Source organism: Dryobates pubescens, chromosome 14, assembly GCF_014839835.1.
Source record: "Dryobates pubescens isolate bDryPub1 chromosome 14, bDryPub1.pri, whole genome shotgun sequence".
Lineage (NCBI taxonomy): Eukaryota > Metazoa > Chordata > Aves > Piciformes > Picidae > Dryobates > Dryobates pubescens.
The window spans coordinates 25911451-25932269 of NC_071625.1; the positions used below are offsets into that span (position 1 = coordinate 25911451).

The following is a 20819-nucleotide window of genomic DNA, read 5'->3' on the forward strand; positions in this document are numbered from 1 at the left end:
TGTGGAGTCAGATGTCTCACACAAGTCCATTATGCCTCTGCCTATCTGCTGATGAAGCCAGGAATCCTGTCAGGGACAGCAGAGGAGTTTGCCTTGCTGCACAACTGACTTGCCATAACACTGGGCTGCCATTAATCACAGCCCTCTGCTCCAATCCTTTATCAACTGACCCTCCTCTCAGCCCTGCTGGTGTAATTCTGCTTGGTAGCAATGTCAGGCTAAGCAGCCTATAATTAGCCTGGAAATCCCCCTGGCTCCTCTGAGCTCTCCTGAAGGGCTGCAGCATTTCATCATCAGTCCAGAGGATGATTTACACCAGCAAGGCAGAGATGAGTGCCACCAAAGGGCTCTGCTGCACCATTCCCAACACCTTCCAAAGCTCCTTCTATTTCTGCTATGGCAGGGCCTATTATATTTATGTCTTTACCATGAGGGTAGTGGAACACAGCAACAGTTTTCCCAGGGAGGTGGTTGGGGCTCCATCCCTGGAGATATTCAAGGTGAAGCTCAACAGGGCTCTGGGCAACCTGATCTAGTTGGGGTTGTCCCTGCTGACTGCAGAGGGGGTTGGACTGGATGCCCTTTGGAGGTCCCTTCCAACCCATTCTATGATTCTCTGAGTCACAGTGATCTTCTAGCAGGCATTTTGAGAGAATGAGCTGCTCTTTACCCTTCCAGTGAGCTGGCTCCACATGTGGCACCAGGCTTCCAGCACAAGAGCAGAGGCTTTCAGAGGTGAAGCTTCAGGCCTGCTCCTATCCCACTCACACTCTGACACAGCAATCCTGGTTACAACGAATCCAGGGAGGTTCTCCTCCCCCTCTACTCTGCCCTGCTGAGACCTCACCTGGAGTATTGCACCCAGCTCTGGGCTCCCCAGTTCAGGAGGGACAGGGACCTGCTGGAGAGAGCCCGAGGGACGGCTGCAAGGATGCTGAAGGGACTGCAGCACTGCCTGGTGAGGAGAGGCTGAGAGCCCTGGGGCTGTTTAGTCTGGAGAGGAGAAGACTGAGAGGGGATCTGATCAATGTCTATCAATAGCTGAGGGCTGGGGGTCAGGAGGGAGGGGACAGGATCTGCTCACTTGCAGCCTGGGATAGGATAAGAAGCAATGGATATAATAACAGGAGGTTCCAGCTCAATGTGAGAAGGAACTTTTCACCCTCTGTGAGGGTCCCAGAGTCCTGGAGCAGGCTGCCCAGAGACGTTGTGGAGTCTCCTTCTCTGGAGCCTTTCCAGCCCTGTCTGGATGTGTTCCTGTGTGACCTGTGCTGGATTCTCTGCTCCTGCTCTGGCAGAGGTTTGAACTCAAAGATCTCTGGAGGTCCTTTCCAATCCCTAACATCCTGGAATCCTGTGAACTCCTGGCCTGGGAGCACTGAGAGTTGCTGCAGCCACATGGACACTTGTTCTGCTACCAGAGCTGGGCTGGCAGACATGCAGAAGGGAGGGACTGCAGGTGATGGATAGGGAGGGAGGGCAGGTGAAGGATAGGGAGGGATGGCAGGTGAAGGATAGGGAGGGATGGCAGATGAAGGATAGGGAGGGACGGCAGGTGAAGGATAGGAAGGGACTGCAGGTGATGGATAGGGAGGAGAGTTCCAGCCAGTGGCAGTGCCAGCTTCAAACCCTCACCAAGCTGTGGATATAATTTGCTCTTTCCCATTTGTATCCCTGAGGAGCTTGTGAATTCTTCCTCTGCCTCTCTCCCAGTGCACCACCAGCTGTGGATGCAGGAGGATCTTAAATAAAGCAAAGGATAACAGGCTCCTGATGCACCCCAGCTCCTGATGATTTGACACATTACCCTTCCCCACAGCTTTCTGTGGCTACTTCTCAGGCTGCTGTTTTTCATTACCTGTTACTGGTACTGCCCTACCTAGTTTTCCATCCACATAACAAAGCTCACAGCCAAGCTAATCTGTATTCAAGCCCTCAAGGCAGACTTTCAGCACTGGCTTCTGCAGAGCTCTGCAGCTCCACCTGAAGCCTGCCAGACGTGGCATGTGATCCTGTGAGGAGACAGAGGCTGGTGGGGATCTCCTCTGTACCCTCTGGTTGTAAGCTTACAGCATCCTGCTGATGGATGCTTGGGCAGAGCAGACCATGGCAAGAAGGGAGCCTCTCATTGTCCCTGGGAATCCAAAGCCATTTCCCAGCACAGCCAAGCTCCTGCCTAATGAAATCTGTGGCCAGCCCAGCAAATAAATGAAAAAGGAGCAGCAAAACACCCTGGCAATAGCACCAAGAATAAGCCACTGGGCAGGCACATCATAGCCCTGAACAGCAATTACTTATGATCTGTGCCTTGCAACATGAGGCTCATTCTGAAGAAAGTGGTGCTGAGAGCTTCCACCAGACAGCAAAGCTCCAGAGCTGGGCACAAATATTGGCATAAGAGTTAGAAATGCAACCTTGCAAGGGTGCTGAGCAAGGACTGAGAGGACACTGTCGGTCACTGGAGGCCAGTGGCAAGTGGAGTCCCTCAGGGATCAGTACTGGGACCAGTCTTGTTTAACATCTTCATCAGTGACATGGCCAGTGGCTGTGAGGCTCCCTCAGCACCAAGCTGTGTGGTGCAGGAGACAGGCTGGAAGGAAGGGATCCATCCAGAGGGACCTGGACAGGCTGCAGAGCTGGACCTAAGCCAATCCCATGAGGTTCAACGAGACCAAGTGCAAGGTCCTGCAGCTAGGTCAGAAAAGTCCTTGGGGGTGCTGGTGGATGAGAAGCTCAACAGGAGCCAGCAGTGAGCACTTGCAGCCCAGAGAGCCAAGCAGAGCCTGGGCTGCAGCAAGAGAAGTGTGGCCAGCAGGGCCAGGGAGGGGATTCTGCCCCTCTGCTCCACTCTGCTGAGACCACAGCTGGAGCTCTGGGTCCAGTTCTGGAGCCCCTAGGACAGGAAGCTCTGTGCAGCTCTGGGCACTCACTGCAGGAAGGATCTGGAGGTGCTGGAGCAGGTCCAGAGGAGAGCAACCACACTGGGGAGGGGGCTGGAGGGGAAGGCTGATGAGGAGAGGCTGAGGCAGCTGGGGGTGTTCAGCCTGGAGAAGAGGAGGCTCAGAGGGGACCTTATCGCTCTCCACAACTACCTGAAGGGAAGCTGTAGTCAGGTGGGGGTCAGGCTCTGCTCCCAGGCAACTTGTGACAGGACAAGAGGGCATGGCCTGAAGCTGTGCCAGGGGAGGTTTAGGTTGGATGTTAGGAAGCACTTCCTTATGGAAGGGGAAATGAGACACTGGAATGTGCACCCCAGGGAGGTGGTGGAGTCACCATCACTGGAGGTGTTTAAGGACAGATTGGATGTGGCACTCAGTGCCATGGTCTGGTTGAGGTGGTGTGGGTCACAGGCTGGACTGGATGGTCTCTGTGGTGTTTTCCAGCCTCAATAATTCTGTGACCTTGCAAGGCCTGCATAGGAAGTCAACAGGAAGCTGCTGGCTACAAACAGAGGACCAGCAGTGCACCTTGCCCTGGGGTTTGGCCCTAAAGCCCTCCAAGGCTTGTGCACACCAAGGGATTTACCAGCTGGCGGAGGTAGTCCTGGATGGTGCTGGGATAGACGAGCACACTGATGGCAACCAAGGTGTTGAGAGCAAAGTCGAAGATCTGGTAGCAGAAGAAAGGGATGATCCAAGCTGCATGTTGCTGAGGAAGGAAAGAACACAAAAAGCCCTCAGCCATGGGTGACCACAGAAGGATATTTGTCTTTCTGCACGAAAACCTAAGGAATATTGGACACAATGCAGGGAGAAACCATCTGGAATGAATATGACACTCCACCAACAGGCTTGGGCAAGCCAAGCCTCATCCCTGCTGAACCACAGTGATGTGTGTGGTGTATGTCCCAAAACTAGGCCCCCATGATATTTTCCCCTCCCCATAATTAATAGGATTAATAGAGGGACAAAACACACTGACACAATGAGGTGTTAAATCATCTGAAATGAATATGACACTCCACCAAAAGGGCTGACCAAGCCAAGCCTCAGCCCTGCTGAACCACAGTGATGTGTGTCCCCCAGCTAGGACCCCATGATATTTTCCCCTCCCCATAATTAGTAGGATTAATAGTGGGACAAAACACACTGACACAATGAGGTGTTAAATCATCTGAAATGAATATGACACTCAACCAAAAGGGCTGACCAAGCCAAGCCTCAGCCCTGCTGAACCACAGTGATGTGTGTGGTGTATGTCCCCCAGCTAGGACCCCATGATGCTTTCCCCTCCCCTTAATTAATAGGATTAATAGTGGGACAAAACACACTGACACAATGGAGTGAGAAATCATCTGAAATGAATATGACACTCCACCAAAAGGCTTGGGCAAGCCAAGCCTCATCCCTGCTGAACCACAGTGATGTGTGTGGTGCATGTCCCCCCACTAGGACCCCATGATGCTTTCCCCTCCCTTAATTAATAGGATTAATAGTGGGACAAAACACACTGACACAATGAGGTGTTAAATCACCTGAAATGAATATGACACTCCACCAAAAGGGCTGACCAAGCCAGGCCTCAGCCCTGCTGAACCACAGTGATGTGCGTGCTGTGTCCCACAACTGATTTTACTAGGACCACCATGATGCTTTCCCCTCCCTTAATTAATAGTGGGACAAAACACACTGACACAATGAGGTGTTAAATCACCTGAAATGAATATGACACTCCACCAAAAGGGCTGACCAAGCCAGGCCTCAGCCCTGCTGAACCACAGTGATGTGCGTGCTGTGTCCCACAACTGATTTTACTAGGACCACCATGATGCTTTCCCCTCCCCCTAATCAACAGTGGGACAAAACACAGACCTGGGAAGTGAATGGGACCAAAAAACCCTCCCATTTGGAGGGATTTGCACCCAGCTGTGGCAGGTATAAGGTTCAGCTCTCTGGAGGCACAGTGTGCTGAGAGCTTGTTCGTATCTGGACCTACAGGCAGTCGCCACCACTGAACCTTTTTCCTGGCTGCAGATCAGGTCTGCAGCCCCTTTGACCCTTTGTGTTGCTTTGAGTTTTGGTTTTTTCCTCTCAGTTTTCAGCTAAACCAGGAATTGTTAGAGAGAAATGTCCTTCATTTTGCTTCTCTAGAGCTGTGTAGCCCACCTGATTCCCAGCTTGACTGATCATAAATGAATTACCTTGTACGCTCCGTACGTGGCCATGGCACAGATGAGAATCATGAGCAGAGAAATGGCTGTGGCAATGCACATATCTGGAAGAGAAACACACCACAATGATTGCAGAGAAGTCTGGAGCTTGGTTCAGCTCTTTTGCCACCTGCCTCAGGCAGAGCATCTCAAAGGGCAGGGTGGAGGTGGGGACAGGAGCATCCTTCAGCTAGAGGAGATCTCAGGGCCCTGTGGGAAACCTCCTAAATATGAGAAGCACAGAAAGTGCTGGAGCAGGTCTGGAGCAGGGCCACTAAGATGATCAGAGGGCTGGAGAACCTCTGCTGTTAAAAACAGGCTGAAAGAACTGGAGCTGTTCAGCCTTGGAGAAGAGAAGGCTCCAGGGAGACCTTGGAGCTGCATGTCAGTATCTGAAGAGGACCTACAGGAGGGCTGGGGAGGGACTGCTCAGAAGGGCTGTGGGGATAGGATGAGGGGCCAGGGTTTGAAACTGGAACAGGGCAGATTCAGGTTGGCCATCAGGAGAAAGTTCTGCACAGTGAGAGTGGTGAAATACTGGAAGAGGCTGCCCAGGGATATGGTTGAAGCTCTGTCCCTGGAGACATTCAAGCTCAGACTGGATGTGGTCCTGGGCAGCCTGCTGTAGTTGGAGGTGTCCCTGCTGAGTGCAGGGGGGTTGGCCAAGGTGTCCTTTGAGGGTCCCTTCCAAGCCCACACAAGCTGTGAAGCTGTGATTACACTGTGTGAAAGCAAGGTTGTTCTGAACAGACCAGGTGTAACTGAGGTAATGAAAGAGAAGAGGTGGAGATGGCTGCCTGCAGCCACTATCCTCAGTCAAACCCTTTTGTAAAAGAGGCTCTTTGATCACTGTCTCTATTTCAACCACCAGTTTGAAGGCACTGCTCATGTGTTTCTCCTGTCCATTCTTAACCCCAGTCACCTCCCAGCCAAGGGGAGTCTGCTGCTCCTGTCACTGGCAGCAGGTGCAGCAGTTACAGGCTTTGCTTTGCTCCTGTCCACAGCAGTGCTGGTTCAGAGCCAGAGCCTCACAGACTGTGCTAAACGTGACACTGAAGCTCTGCTCTGACACTCTCATGCTCCCCACCCCTCCCTAGCTGTGCTCCACTATGCCAAGTCCCAGTTGGCTCAAGCTGCTGCTTCCTCATTTAAGGCTTCACAGGGTGTTGGGTTGTGGTTTGTTTGGGGTTTTTTTGGTTGGTTTTTAGCTGTGTCAGCTTCACTTAATCAGATGAAACCAGATATGAAGCACATTCATTGAGAAACTAACAGGGCAGTGGGGTTTTTTCCCAGCCATGCTGTACTTCCTATGGCATTCATGGCTGGAAGGGCTGTGCCTGGATCACTGCAGGGGTTTTACACCCTATTGTCCTAGGCAGCTTGCTGGGGTTTCTGCTTGGCTTTAAAGAAACCAATTGGTCAGGGTGTTTTTCCCCTCTTATACCTTGCAGTGAGATCTTGCCTTGCAGTGAGATCTTGCCACATGGGAGAGAAGATGCTGGCATCACGGCTGGGCAAAGCTCCTGCCATGGGGTGCTTGCATGCATGGCCACCTCTGCAGCTGGAACTCTCCTGAACCCATTCCCAAAGCATTTCCTTGCTTTCCCTTCTCCTCTTGTAGAGGAGGATGGTGGCAGGTGCTGCAGGGACAGGGAGGAGCAGCCAGCACGGACAGTCCCTGAGCCAGGATCTGTGTGAACTGATGGAGTCCCTGAGCCAGGATCTGTGTGAACTGATGGAGTCCCTGAGCCAGGACCTGTGTGAAGTGATTCAGACCCTGAGCCAGGACCTGTGTGAAGCGATGGAGACCTCAGATCCTTCTGACCTTCTGCCTCCACCCTGGGGTTAATGTCTGTCTCACAGCTCAGACAGCAACTGACACAATTTACCTGGACCTGAGCAAAGCCTTTGACATTGTCCCCCCCATGACATCGTGGTCTCCAAGCTGGTGCAGTATGGGTTTGATGGACGGACAACTCACTGGATAAAGGACTGCTGCACCCAAAGAGTGGCTGTCAATGGATCCAAGTCCAAGTGGACTCCCTCAGGGATCAGTACTGGGACCAGTCTTGTTTAACATCTTCATCAGTGACAGGGTCAGTGGCTGTGAGGCTCCCTCAGCACCAAGCTGGGTGGTGCAGCTGACAGGCTGGAGGGAAGGGATCCATCCAGAGGGACCTGGACAGGCTGCAGAGCTGGGCCCAAGACAACCTCACGAGGTTCAACAAGACCAAGGGCAAGGTCCTGCAGCTGGGGCAGGGCAATCCCAGGCACTGATACAGGCTGGGCAGGGACTGGCTTGAGAGCAGCCCTGAAGAAAAGTACGTGGGGGTGCTGGTGGTTGCATTTGATGATCTCTGAGGTCTTTTCCAACCTGGTTAATTCAATTCAATTCAATTCTATTCTATTCTATTCTATGCTATGCTCCCATCCCATCCCATCCCATCCTATCCTATCCTTCTCTAACTGATGCTGCATTGGCATTTCCAAGCAGTCTGCACCAGAGCGGCTCTGGCTCTGCATGTGGCAGGAATTTTTCCCACTGCTGGAACAGAATACTGACAATTTGCCACAAGCAAGCCCTGAGCACAGCCAGAAATAAACAGCAGTACAAACACTGGGGGAATCCTGGTCCCTTGGAAGCCGAGGGGAATCTGTCATTAACTTCAGGCTAGTCATAATTCCACTACTGTGACTCGGCTGATAGGTTTGTTTCCAGCTATCCCACCTATTTTCAGATGTTCTTATGAAGGAGCCTGTGTGAGGAGGAAGGGAGGGAGGGAGGGAAAAGGAGGGACACTTCTCATGCAAATTCTGCCTGCCTGCTTTGCTTCATAGCAATAGGGATATCAAAAATGGTAATGAGAATAACAGCTGCTGGTATTTAATATAATTATTATCATCAGTGATCAACACAAGCACACCTAGGTGACAGCTCTGGCACCTTCCTTAGCATAAAAGCTGATGTACCTTCCTGCAGTTCAGCAATTCCACATCTAAGAATTTTAGTACATGCAGCTGACCTTCATAAAAGGCAAATACAAGAAGGACAAGGGAAGAGCATGGGGAGTCATGGAATTATGGAATGGCTCAGGTTGGAAAGGACCTCAGAGATCATCTACTCCAACACCCCTGCCATGGGCAGGGACACCTCTCAACTAGACTCAGCTGCTCAAGGTCTCATTCAACCTGGCCTTTGACATTATCAGGGAAGAGGCAGCCACAGCCTCCCTGGGCAGCCTGTTCCAGAGTCTCACCACCCTCACACTGAAGAACTTCTTCCTCAGCTCCAATCTCACCCTGCTCTCCCTCAGCTTCATATCATTCCCCCTTGGCCTGTCTCTAGACATCCTCATGGAAAGTCCCTCTGCAGCCTTCCTGGAGGATCTCCTCAGGTACTGGAAGGCAGCTCTAAGGTCCCCCTGGAGTCCTCTCTTCTCCATGCTGAACACCCCCAGCTCCCTCAGCCTGTCCTCACAGCAGAGCTGCTGCAGCCCTTGGATCATCCTTGTGGAAGTTTGTCTGATGTTTTATCTCAGAAGCAAACATTTCCTCAGACTTGAGCAAATATAGTCACACTTACAGAGAAGAAGAAGAAGAAGATAAAATCCCTGATCTCCTGCCAGCTATTTCCAGTAAAATCTATGAGCATTATTCAGCTGCCATTACTCAGTGAGGCATTAAACCAGAGGGAGCCAAAGAATAAAAGGAGACATTAATTCAGATGTCCACTCCTCATTTAACTGCCTGTGAAATGCTCCCTTTGGCCCAACAGTAATGAGGTCTCTTGGCCCACGAGCCATCCTTTTCAGTCTCGCAGGGTTCACTTCAGGAGCCTCAATGCACAGTCTCAAGCTGTGCCAGGGGAGGTTTAGGCTGGAGGTGAGGAAGAAGTTCTTTATAGAAAGAGAGATTGGCCATTGGGATGTGCTGCCCAGGGAGGTGGTGGAGTCCCCATCCCTGGAGGTGTTTAGGAAGAGACTGGATGGGGTGCTTGGTGCCATGGTTTAGTTGATTAGATGGTGTTGGGTGATAGGTTGGACTTGATGATCTCAAAGGTCTTTTCCAACCTGGATTATTCTATTCTATTCTATTCTATTCTATTCTATTCTATTCTATTCTATTCTATTCTATTCTATTCTATTCTATTCTATTCTATTCTATTCTATTCTATTCTATTCTATTCCATTCCATTCCATTCCATTCCACTCCACTCCATTCCACTCCACTCCATTCCATTACACTCCACTCCATTCCATTCCACTCCACTCCATTCCATTCCACCAAAATAAAGTGTAATGAAATAAATAAAATAGAAAAATAAAACAAACCAAAATAAACTAGAATAAAATAAAATAATAATATAAAATAGAAAAATAAAATAAAATTAATAGAATATATAATATAAAATAAAATGATAGACTGAAATAGAAAAATAAAATAAACCAAAGCAAAATACAGTAAAATAAAATAAATAAAATAGAAAAAAAAATAAAATGAAGAAAATAGATAAAATAATAGACTAAAATAGGAAAATAAAGCAAAATAAAATAAAGTAAAACAAAATGAATAAAATAGAAAAATAAAATAAAAGGAATAAAATATATAAAATAAAACAGAAAAATAAAATAAACCACACCTCAATAAATTAAAGTAAAATAAAATAAATAAAATAGAAAAATAAAATAAAAGGAATAAAATGTATAAAAGAAAATAATAGACTAAAAGAGGAAAATAAAATAAACCAAACCTCAATAATTTGAAGCAAAATAAAACATAACAAAATTCAAATAATAGACTAAAAGAGAAAAATAAAATAAACCAAACCTCAATAAATTGAAGTAAAATAAAACATAACAAAATTCAAATAAAATATAAAATGAAAATGAATGGAAGATATAAAATAAAATAATAGACTAAAATAGAAAAATTAAATAAACCAAACTTCAGTAAAGTAAAATAAAATAAACTAGAAAAATAAAATGAAAGGAATAAAATGTATAAAACAAAATAATAGACTAAATAATAGACTAAAATAGAAAAACAAAATAAACCAAACCATAATAAATTAAAATAAAATAAATAAACTAGAAAAATAAAATCAAATAAAATGAATAAAATATATAAAGTAATAGGCTAAAATAGAAAAATAAAGTAAAATAAAATGAATAAAATATATAAAGTAATAGAATAAACCAGAAAAATAAAATAAACCAAACCTGAATAAATTAAAGTAACAGAAAATATAGCAAAGTTAAAATAAAATATAAAATGAAAATGAATTAAATATCTAAAATAAAATAATAGAATAAACCAGAAAAATAAAATAAACCAAACCTCAATAAATTAAAGTAAAAGAAAATAGACAAAAATTAAAATATAAAAATAAACTGAATAAAGTTTTTTTAAAAAAAAAGAGACTAAAAGAGAAAAATAAAATAACCCAAACCTCAATAAAAGAAAGTAAAATAAAATATATAAAATAAAGTAAAATAAAATATATAAAATAAAGTTAAAAAAAGTAAAGTAAAATGAAATATATAATAAAATAAAAATAAAATAACCCAAACCTCAATAAAAGAAAGTAAAATAAAATATATAAAAGAAAGTAAAATAAAATATATACAATAAAGTAAAAAAAAGTAAAGTAAAATAAAATATATAATAAAATAAAAATAAAATAACCCAAACCTCAATAAAAGAAAGTAAATTAAAATATATAAAATAAAGTAAAATAAAATAAAGTAAAAAAAAGTAAAAAAAAGTAAAGTAAAATAAAATATATAATAAAATAAAATATAACAATAAAAGGAATAAAATATATTTTTAAAAATAACAGAATAAACTATAAAAATAAAATAAACCAACCCTAATAAAATGAAGTAAAATAGAATAGAAAATCAAATATAATATCAAATATAAAAATGAAATAAATTTAAAGTAAAATAAAATAAAAATAAATTTAAATAAATATAATATAAAATAAAATAAAATAAAATAAAATATAACAATAAAATGAATAAAATATGTTTTAAAAAATAACAGAATAAACTGTTATAAAATAAACCAACCCTAAATAAAATGAAGTGAAATAGACTAGAAAATCAAATATAAAATCAAATATAAAAATGAAATAAATTTAAATTTAAATAAAATAAACATAAATTTAAATAAATATAATATAAAATAAAATATAACAATAAAATGAATAAAACATATTTTAAAAAATAACAGAATAAACTGTTATAAAATAAACCAACCCTAAATAAAATGAAGTGAAATAGACTAGAAAATCAAATATAAAATCAAATATAAAAATGAAATAAGTTTAAGTTTAAATAAAATAAAAATAAATTTAAATAAATATAATATAAAATAAAATATAACAATAAAATGAATAAAATATCTTTTAAAAAATAACAGAATAAACTGTTATAAAATAAAGCAACCCTAAATAAAATGAACTGAAATAGACTAGAAAAATCAAATATAAAATCAAATATTAAAATAAAATAAAATAAAAATAAAATAAAATAAAAATAAAATAAAATAAAAATAAAATAAAATAAAAATAAAAATAAAATAAATTTAAAATAAAATAAAATAAAATAAAATTTAAATAAAATAAAATAAAATAAAATAAAATTTAAAATAAAATAAAATAAAATAAAATATATTTAAATAACTATAATACAAAAGAAAAGAAAATACAACAATAAAATGAATAAAATATGTCAAATCAAATCAATAAACGAATGAAATGAGATATAAAAATAAAAGAACCCAAAGCAAAATGAAATCAAGGAATAACATAAAGCATTACAATAAAAGAATAACCTCAACCAATCACATAACATCATAACCTCCAATCACACAACCAACCCAACCCAACCCAACCCAACCAACAGAGAAGAAAACAAGGGAACCCCTTCCCAATCCAATAAAAGATGAAGAAAAGCCACTCCAGCGCTTCCGGTGGCGATGGAAACCCTCCCTGTGCGGCTGAGCCCACAGCTACCGCATTACAAAACAGAATTACTCCTCTAAAGCCTTGGGCGCTGCCAGGGCTCTGATGTCAGCTCTCTAAGCCCCCGCCGCCAGGCAGTCCTTAGCAAGGTTAATCTCGGAGAATTAGGACAAGGCGGTCGGTGGGGATCCGTCAGGCCCGCCTAGGAGCCCAGCTGCACTTGCTGCGGGCCTGACTTTCTTCAATCCCGTTACATAAGGAGATCGTGCAGCCAGGCGGAAGTTGGAGGTGGTTTGATTGGAACCATAAAATAGCAACTGTGCCTTATTAGTAATTAAAACCACAGAGCCCTCAAGGCACAGCTGTTACTAAAGGCCTCCTGGAAATAAGGAGCCCTTAGAGCCAGCAGCTCTAACGCACCATGGCTTGCAATTATGGTTTTTTCCCCTCTCTGGGGCTATTCCTTTTCCTGCTGCTACTTTTAGTGATTTCAGGATGAATGAGGAACCTCCTAGAAGCCTTTTGCTGTGATTCTGAGCAGCAAGGCATGAGCAGGAGACCCTGGTTCCATAGAATCACACAATCACAGAAGCAACCAGGTGGGAAAAGACCTCAGAGATCATCAAGTCCAACCTATTAACTAGTACCCAACACCTCCTGACTACTAAACCATGACAGCAAGTGCCACATCCAATCCCCTCTTAAACACCTCCAGGGATGGTGATTCCACCACCCCCTTGGGCAGCACAATTACTCTCTCAGTGAAAAACTTTCTCCTCACCTCCAGCCTAAACTTCCCCTGACACAGCTTGAGACTGTGTCCTCTTGTTCTGGTGCTGGTTGCCTGGGAGAAGAGACCAACCCCCACCTGGCTACAACCTCCCTTCAGGGAGTTGGAGAGAGCAAGAAGGTCTCCCCTGAGCCTCCTCTTCTCCAGGCTAAGCAACCCCAGCTCCCTCAGCCTCTCCTCACAGGGCTGTGCTCCAGACCTCTCCCCAGCCTCATCTCGAGCCTAAACTTCCCCTTTCAGATTGCTGTGGGAAAAAAAAAGTTGAATGCAACAAACTTGTCAGCAGAAATAAGAAAAAAATAGCAAAGACAAAAAGGAAGACATTTTAATCAAAATTAGATTGAGGGGAAAAGTATTCTAGGCACGAATCAAATGGTTAAAGCAGCTCAACAAACTAAATGCCACCAAATAACTTCACAGAACTGTCAGGGTTGGAAGGGACCTCAAGGCTCAGCCATCTCCAACCCCCCTGCCATGGCCAGGGACACCTCACACTACAGCAGGTTGCTCACAGCCACATCCAGCCTGGCTGCAAACACCTCCAGGCAGGAGGCTTCCACCACCTCCCTGAGCAACCTGTGCCAGGCTCTCACCACCCTCATGGGGAACAACTTCTTCCTAACAGCCAATCTCAATCTACCCATTTCTAGTTTTGCTCCATCCCCCCCAGTCCTATCACTCCCTGACACCCTCAAAAGTCCCTCCCCAGCTTCCTTGGAGCCCCCTTCAGATACTGGAAGGCTACAAGAAAGTCTCCTCAGAGCCTTCTCTTCTCCAGACTGAACAGCCCCAACTCTCTCAGTCTGTCTCCATAGCAGAGCAGCTCCAGCCCTCTGCTCATCCTCATGGCCCTTCTCTGGACACAGTTGGAACAGTCATGGACAAAAGAAACATTTGCAAAGGACAGGAGGATTTTGCAGGTGACACAGATGCCCTGGCTCATGCTTCCTTGAAAGGGTGTTGGAAGATCTGCTATGAGAAAAGCCCTTTTGTGAGAGAAGGAAGCAGCCCTTTGTTATCACTAATCCCCCCAGGCTGTACAACTGCTGACTGCAGGGGGTTTGGATGAGAAGACCTTGGAGGGTCCTTTCCAACCCAATGCAATCTACAAATCTCTTACAACAGGTTTGTGTAGATCATGCTGTGTACAATGAGGGTCAGGAAGGAAGGGACAGGGGCAGCCTCTGCTCAGTTGCACCCTGGGACAGGACAAGGGGCAATGGATATAAGCTACAGCACAGGAGGTTCCACCTCAAGATGAGGAGGAACTTCTTGACTGTGAGGGTCACAGAGCCCTGGAGCAGGCTGCCCAGAGAGGTTGTGGAGTCTCCTTCTCTGGAGCCTTTCCAGCCCTGTCTGGATGTGTTCCTGTGTGACCTGTGCTGGATTCTCTGCTCCTGCTATGGCAGGGGGGTTGGACTGGAAGATCTCCAGAGGTCCCTTCCAACCCCTAACATCCTGTGAGCCTGTGAACATGGAGGAACACATTCAGCCAGCTACATCAAGAGCAATTTGGGTTCTTGTGCAGCTGCAGGCAGGTGCTAGGAGGTACAGGGACTCTGTATCTCCTTGTGTCTTGCAAAATCCCACTGGGGCTTTCAGCATCATTCTCAGGGATAACATCACCATGGGAAGGGTTTGCTCTGCCCCTGCCAAGCCAGGGTGCAGCAGAGGAAATGCAGTCCTGGCAGACAGCAGATAGGACTGCTACTGGGTAACCAGTTTGCCCTTTGCCTTGTATACACCTTCCACAATAGAAGTGCACCTGTAAGACACCAAGGGGGAGCAGTAAAGGGAAAGGAAAGGTCAGTTGGATAAATGCTAGAGCAATGAGTGCTAGCCTTTAGGCAGTTTGTACTTACTGGCATCATCCATGAACTCAAACTCCCCCCCTAGCTCAGCACTGGTTAGGTGGTACTGGTCAGGGTCAGTCAGGGCACTCAGCAGAATCATCAGGACCACTGAATTGATAATCTGCAGAGAAGGGAAAAGGAAAAAGGTTCAGGCTGTGAAAGCAATACATGAAAAAACCTCTGGGCAGCACGTGCTGACCACAGCCTCTGGCAGAGGCTATTCTCCAACTCTGCAACTAACACTGCAATTCATCTCCCTGGGTGTGTGTAAACTGGACCAATTTCTCCTCCCAGGGGCAGCAGGGAAAGGAAACAAAACTTGCAGCACCCCTTTCTGTTCTGAGATTGTCCCACACCACCAGAAACATTGCCACTGCTCTTTCTAGGCTGTAAAACACTTCAGCACACCCAGTTCAGTTTGTTCTGCTGCAGAAAGCTTAAGTCACTTAAAAGCAATCATTTGGAGAGCGTTACAAGCCAGTGCTGTAGTCAAGGGTTCTTAGCATGGCAGACCTGGAACTGGCCAACTGGCAGATGATCAAAGAGGAGCTGGTTTGCTGGAGAGGTGGAATTGTAAGAGGCCACAAGTGATGGAACTGATTCACATGAGCTGCTAAATCAGGAGGCTTGAGGGGATATGGGAGTGGGTGGCAGTCTGAGCCCAGGGCCTGATGTGCTCTTTCCCGTGGCACAGAGACACTTCCACATGCACTGAGGCTTTGGCTATGAAATGCAGCAAGTGGATTAAACAGGAGAATGTGGTAAAAAGTGATTCAGCAGAAGAGGACTGTCAAGTGTCAGCTAGGAGAGGAATACAGGGATGGTAGAACAGGAGGGAATGGCCTCAAGCTGCACCAGGGTAGGTTTAAACTGGACAGTAGGAAATTTTTTTCCCATCAAGAGTGGTCAGGCACTGGAATGAGCTGCTCAGGGGGGTGGTGGAGTCCCCAAGCCTGGATGTGTTTAAAGGTGGCTTAGATGTGATGCTTGGGGCTATGGTTTAGGGGTGACCCTTGTAGAGCAGGGTTAATGGTTGGACTTGGTGATCCTGAGGGTCTTTCCCAACCTGAATGATTCTGTGATTCTATGATTCTGTTTCTCAGAGAGTATGTTTCTGGCTGCTACCTTAAACACTGTACTGTACTGTACTGTACTGTACTGTACTAGAATAGAATAGAATAGAATAGAATAGAATAGAATAGACCAGACCAGATCAGGTTGGAAGAGACCTTCAAGATCATTGTGTCCAACCCATCATCCAACACCACCTAATCAACTAAACCATGGCACCAAGCACCCCAGGGGGATCATTAGTCAGGTCAGAAGGGGCAATGAATGTTTTCTGTTCCTTTGATCTAGGGAAGAGAGGGTAGAGCCTACAATTCCCACTGCTTAATTTTTCCATGGTACTTATGATGAGAAGTCAAAGAATGCTGCAGGCAGGCTCAGGCTGGCATGATCCAGAGTGCATGTTGTAGAAAGCAGAGACTAGAAAGCTGCATCAAATGTTTTTAATCAGGTTTTCCAGGCAATTCCAGCTTTGATTACTCTAATGATGCTAAGCATTGAACTCCAAAGGCTCTGCTGATTAAATTGATATAGGAAGTCCAGCATCATCTATCAGCACTCTTCTACACAAATGACTCAACTGCAGCCTACTGCCAGCCATTTAACAGCCATAAAACCCAAACCACAAGAGCTCTCTTATTAATGAAATATGATAATGGCTAAATTTAGTTGGGGGAGGGGGGAGAAAATAAATTAATAATCAGATAGACTCTGCAGGATGCACACCAGAGGGTTCTTCCTCCCCAGAGACAGAGTTTGATTTGTTATATGCTTAAGGATGAAGGAAATGGGATATTTGTATGCAAATTGAGCAGTGGGCTCTTTGGTGCTTTTCTGCTCTGCTTAAAGAAAGTGGAGGCTGGACCCTGAGCAAAGCCCTCTGCAAGTGATTGCTGAGCTCTTCTCCTCAGCCCTGGGGAGATGCACTCACACCCCCACCTTCAAGGGGCCACCCTGGCAGAGCGACTCACAGCTGCTGCCAAAGCACAGCTCGGTTCAGGATGCTGCAGAGAGCTGGCAAAGGCTGGGTGCCCAGGAAAACCTCATCAGAAGCAGAGGTGTTTGACTGGGACTGCTGGGATTTGTTTGGTTTCTGCCTTTGTCCTTCGCTTCCAGAAATGGATTTCTGAGCCTTGCAGGGGACTGTGAAAGGCTGAGGGCAAAGAAAGGCTGTGAAAGGTTGAGGGCAGACCTGATGGGCTGTTGTTGTTTGCTGTGAGCTGTGGCAGCCCCCACGGGCCTGAAGCTCAGTGTGGATTGGAATGTGCTGCCCAGGGAGGTGGTGGAGTCACCGTCCCTGGAGGTGCTCAAGAGGGGATTGGATGTGGCACTTGGAGCCATGAGGTCTGTGGTGACAGGTTGGACTTGCTGATCTTTGAGGTCTCTTCCAACCTTGGTGATTCTGTGACTCGTGGCAGGGGATGGGTCAGTCAGTGAAGCTGTAACTGAATACCTGGGCTGGCTTGCCCAGGGCAGCCCACAAGGCTCTCTGTGCTCAGACTCACCTCTGCCCTCTCTGGACCTGCTAATGCGCTGGCGGGAGGACTGTGCCCAAACTTCTGAGAGCAGCCACACATGCCCACTTGATTAGAAAAAAGCCCTCCAAACCATCCCAAACCTTGGCTCTGTTTGGTAGTCACCAGAAGCAATATCCATGCAAGGGACCAGGGCTGTCAGTGCCAAACTGCATCCTTCTATCACTCTGCCACCCGAGGCAGGGATTCAGTTATGCAAGGAAGAAGCAGGCACACCACTGAGAATGACTGAAACACTGAACAACATCAGCACATGCATCCAACCCCAGGGCAGCTCTCCCACAGACAGGAAATGCACCTCCACAAGGTGAAAACCTCCCACAAACTTCTGCTTCTGCCAAAAGCATCTGGCCTGCCTGTTTTAAGCAGCTTAATATATCTCCTGACAGAACAAGAGCTGGCTCAGCACAAGCCAGCAAGGAAATGACAAACACCCACAGCACTCTTCAAAGGCAGAGGACTGGGGTGAGGATAGGCAGAGGATTAAAATGAGGCTAGTCAGAGGACTAAGAAGAGGGTAGGCAGAGGACTGGGATGAGGGTAGGCAGAGGACTGGGATGAGGGTGGGCAGAGGATTGGGATCAAAGTAGGCAGAGGACTGGGATGAGGGTAGGCAGAGGACTGGGATGAGGGTAGGCAGAGGACTGGGATGAGGGTAGGCAGAGGACTGGGATGTGGGTAGGCAGAGGATTGGGATGTGGGTAGGCAGGGGATTGGGATGAGGGTAGGCAGGGGATTGGGATGAGGGTAGGCAGAGGATTGGGATGAGGGTAGGCAGAGGATTGGGATGAGGGTAGGCAGGGGATTGGGATGAGGGTAGGCAGAGGATTGGGATGTGGGTAGGCAGAGCTGACTGCAGACATCCAAAAGAGGAGGGCCATAGGAGGCCCAGGAACAATACAGTGGGCTCAAGTTCTATTATTTCTTCACTGATACCTTCCTGCCAGATTCACTGCCTCAGATCAAGCAGAAGTTCATGCTCTTGCACCTTCAGCAGGGAGCATGGCTTTTCTCTACTCTGCTGTTTGGAGCTCTGGGGCTTCAAACCTCCAGCCCAGGTGCAGAAGAGCAGAGAAACTCCTGTGCACGTTTTCAGACCTCAGGCACTTTAAGCTTGCAGAGTTTTAGAGTGAAAGCATCATCCTCATGATAAAAGCAGAGACAAAAAAGAAAGCAATCAAGGAAATGAATTCCTGGCTGTTCTGCAGCATCCATTCCATATGTCCAGGAATATATAAGCCTAATTGCATTTCCACTGACGTCACTCTAATCAACCAGCAGTTTACCCAGCTTAATGTGTTCTCCTCTGGCTCACTAGGAGATGCACATTAACCTTCAACAGGACTTCTAAACACATTTCAATTGATTAATGCAATACCTCCTCTCCTTCCTATAAAGACATTCATGGTTTGGCTATAAAGACTGAATGTAATCACAGCACAGAATCACACAACTGTCAGGGTTGGAAGGGGCCTCAAGGATCAGCCAGTTCCAACCCCCCTGCCATGGCCAGGGACACCTCACACTGCAGCAGGTTGCTCACAGCCACAGCCAGCCTGGCTGCAAACACCTCCAGGCAGGAGGCTTCCACCACCTCCCTGGGCAACCTGTGCCAGGCTCTCACCACCCTCATGGGGAACAACTTCTTCCTAACATCCAATCTCAGTCTACCCATTTCTAGTTTTGCTCCATTCCCCCCAGTCCTATCACTCCCTGGCACCCTCAAAAGTTCCTCCCCAGCTTTCTTGGAGCCCCCTTCAGATACTGCAAGGCCACAAGAAGGTCTCCTCAGAGCCTTCTCTTCTCCAGACTGAACAACCCCAACTCTCTCAGTCTCCATGGCAGAGCAGCTCCAGCCCTCTGCTCATCCTCGTGGCCCTTCTCTGGACACCTTCCAGCACCTCCAGATCCTTCCTGTGCTAGAATGAATAAGTTTGGAAAAGACCTCAAAGATCATCAAGTCCAACCTATCACCCAACACCTCATGACTAAACCATGGCACCAATGTGCTGCCCAAGGGGGTGGTGGAGTCTCCATCCCTGGAGGTATTCAAGAGGGGACTGGATGTGGCACTTGGTGCCATGGTTTAGTAGTCAGGAGGTGTTGGGTGACAGGTTGGACTTGATGATCTTTGAGGTCTTTTCCAATCTTGTTGATTCTATGATTCTCTATAGTGGAAGGTATCCCTCCTAGTGCCAGGGGGCTGGAAGTAGATGATAGGATGAGGAGCAAAATGGTTTGAAATGAAAGAGGAGCAGATTTAGATGTGAGGAACAAGTTCTGCACCATGAGGGTGCTGGAACACTGCAACAGGTTGCCCAGGGAGGAACATGCTCCATCCCTGGAGACACAGAAGGTTTGGCTGGACAAGGCTCTGAGCAACCTGATCTAGCAGAGGATGTCCCTGCTGACTGCAGAGGGGCTTGGGCTGGATGACCTTTGATGTCCCTTCCAACCCAAACCATTCTGTGATGTCCCAGAGAGTGTCAAAGGTTGCAGGAGTGCAGACAGAGCCTGGTGTAGGTGCATGTTGTTTACATGAGCAGTCAGTGCTGAGCTCTGCTCCCTGCTGAGTAAGCCAAGCTTCCAGTAATCTTCTAACTGCTGGTTAAGCACATTGCCAGACATGATCTTTTGCACAGAGCTTGAAAGAGGCAAGGAAATCACTGTGACCCAGTTGCAATATATATATATATATATATATATATATATATACACACACCTTGATTCTCTTTTTTGCCATCAGGTCAAGTGCACTCTCCTGAGCTCAGTGGGGTGTTCAACCTGGAAATCAAAGAGGCTGCGGCAAAAGTGCTTTGCTTGTGCCTCACAGCAGAAATGGGCCTCCCCCAGAACATCTTCTCACCCAGTAGGATGCAATCCTTTTACTAAAAATCGACTGGGATGCAGAGTTCTGCAGGGTTTGGACTCTATATTCAGAACAGCCCAGCAGCAGGAGGTCACAACCAGCAGCTCAGGCTCAGCTTACCACAGATCACAGAATCACAGAAGACAGAGCTTGGAAGGGACCTCCAGAGATCAGCCAGTCCAACCCCCCTGCCAGAGCAGCATCACCCAGGGCAGGTCATGCCAGGAATGCATCCAGGTGGGGCTGGAAAGGCTCCAGAGAAGGAGACTCCACAACCTCTCTGGGCAGCCTGCTCCAGGGCTCTGCCACCCTCACTGCAAAGAAGTTTCTCCTCATGTTGAGCTGAAACCTTCTCTGTTCCAGTTTGTCTCCATCGTTCCTTGGCTCATTCCTGTGCACCACCCAAAGGAGCTTGGCCCCCTCCACTTGACCCCCACCCCTCACATATGGATAGACATTGATCAGATCCCCTCTCAGCCTTCTCCCCTCCAGACTGAACAGCCCCAGGGCTCAGTCTCTCTTCACAGGGGAGAAGCTCAAGTGTATAGAGCTCAGAGCCACCCTGGCTGACAAGCCGGGGCCGCTCCA

General features: G+C 46.2%; 1 protein-coding gene across 1 annotated transcript in view; it reads right to left on the reverse strand.

The window, feature by feature from the left end:
• Nucleotides 1-20819, reverse strand: part of LAPTM4B (lysosomal protein transmembrane 4 beta) — a 48014-nt gene that overhangs the window by 21192 nt on the left and 6003 nt on the right. Inside the window, exons 2-4 of the mRNA XM_054167439.1 lie at nucleotides 14769-14880; nucleotides 5141-5214; nucleotides 3526-3648 (exon numbers count right to left, since the gene is read on the reverse strand). Of these exons, the coding sequence (XP_054023414.1) occupies nucleotides 3526-3648; nucleotides 5141-5214; nucleotides 14769-14880 (309 nt within the window). The remainder of the gene's footprint in view (nucleotides 1-3525; nucleotides 3649-5140; nucleotides 5215-14768; nucleotides 14881-20819) is intronic.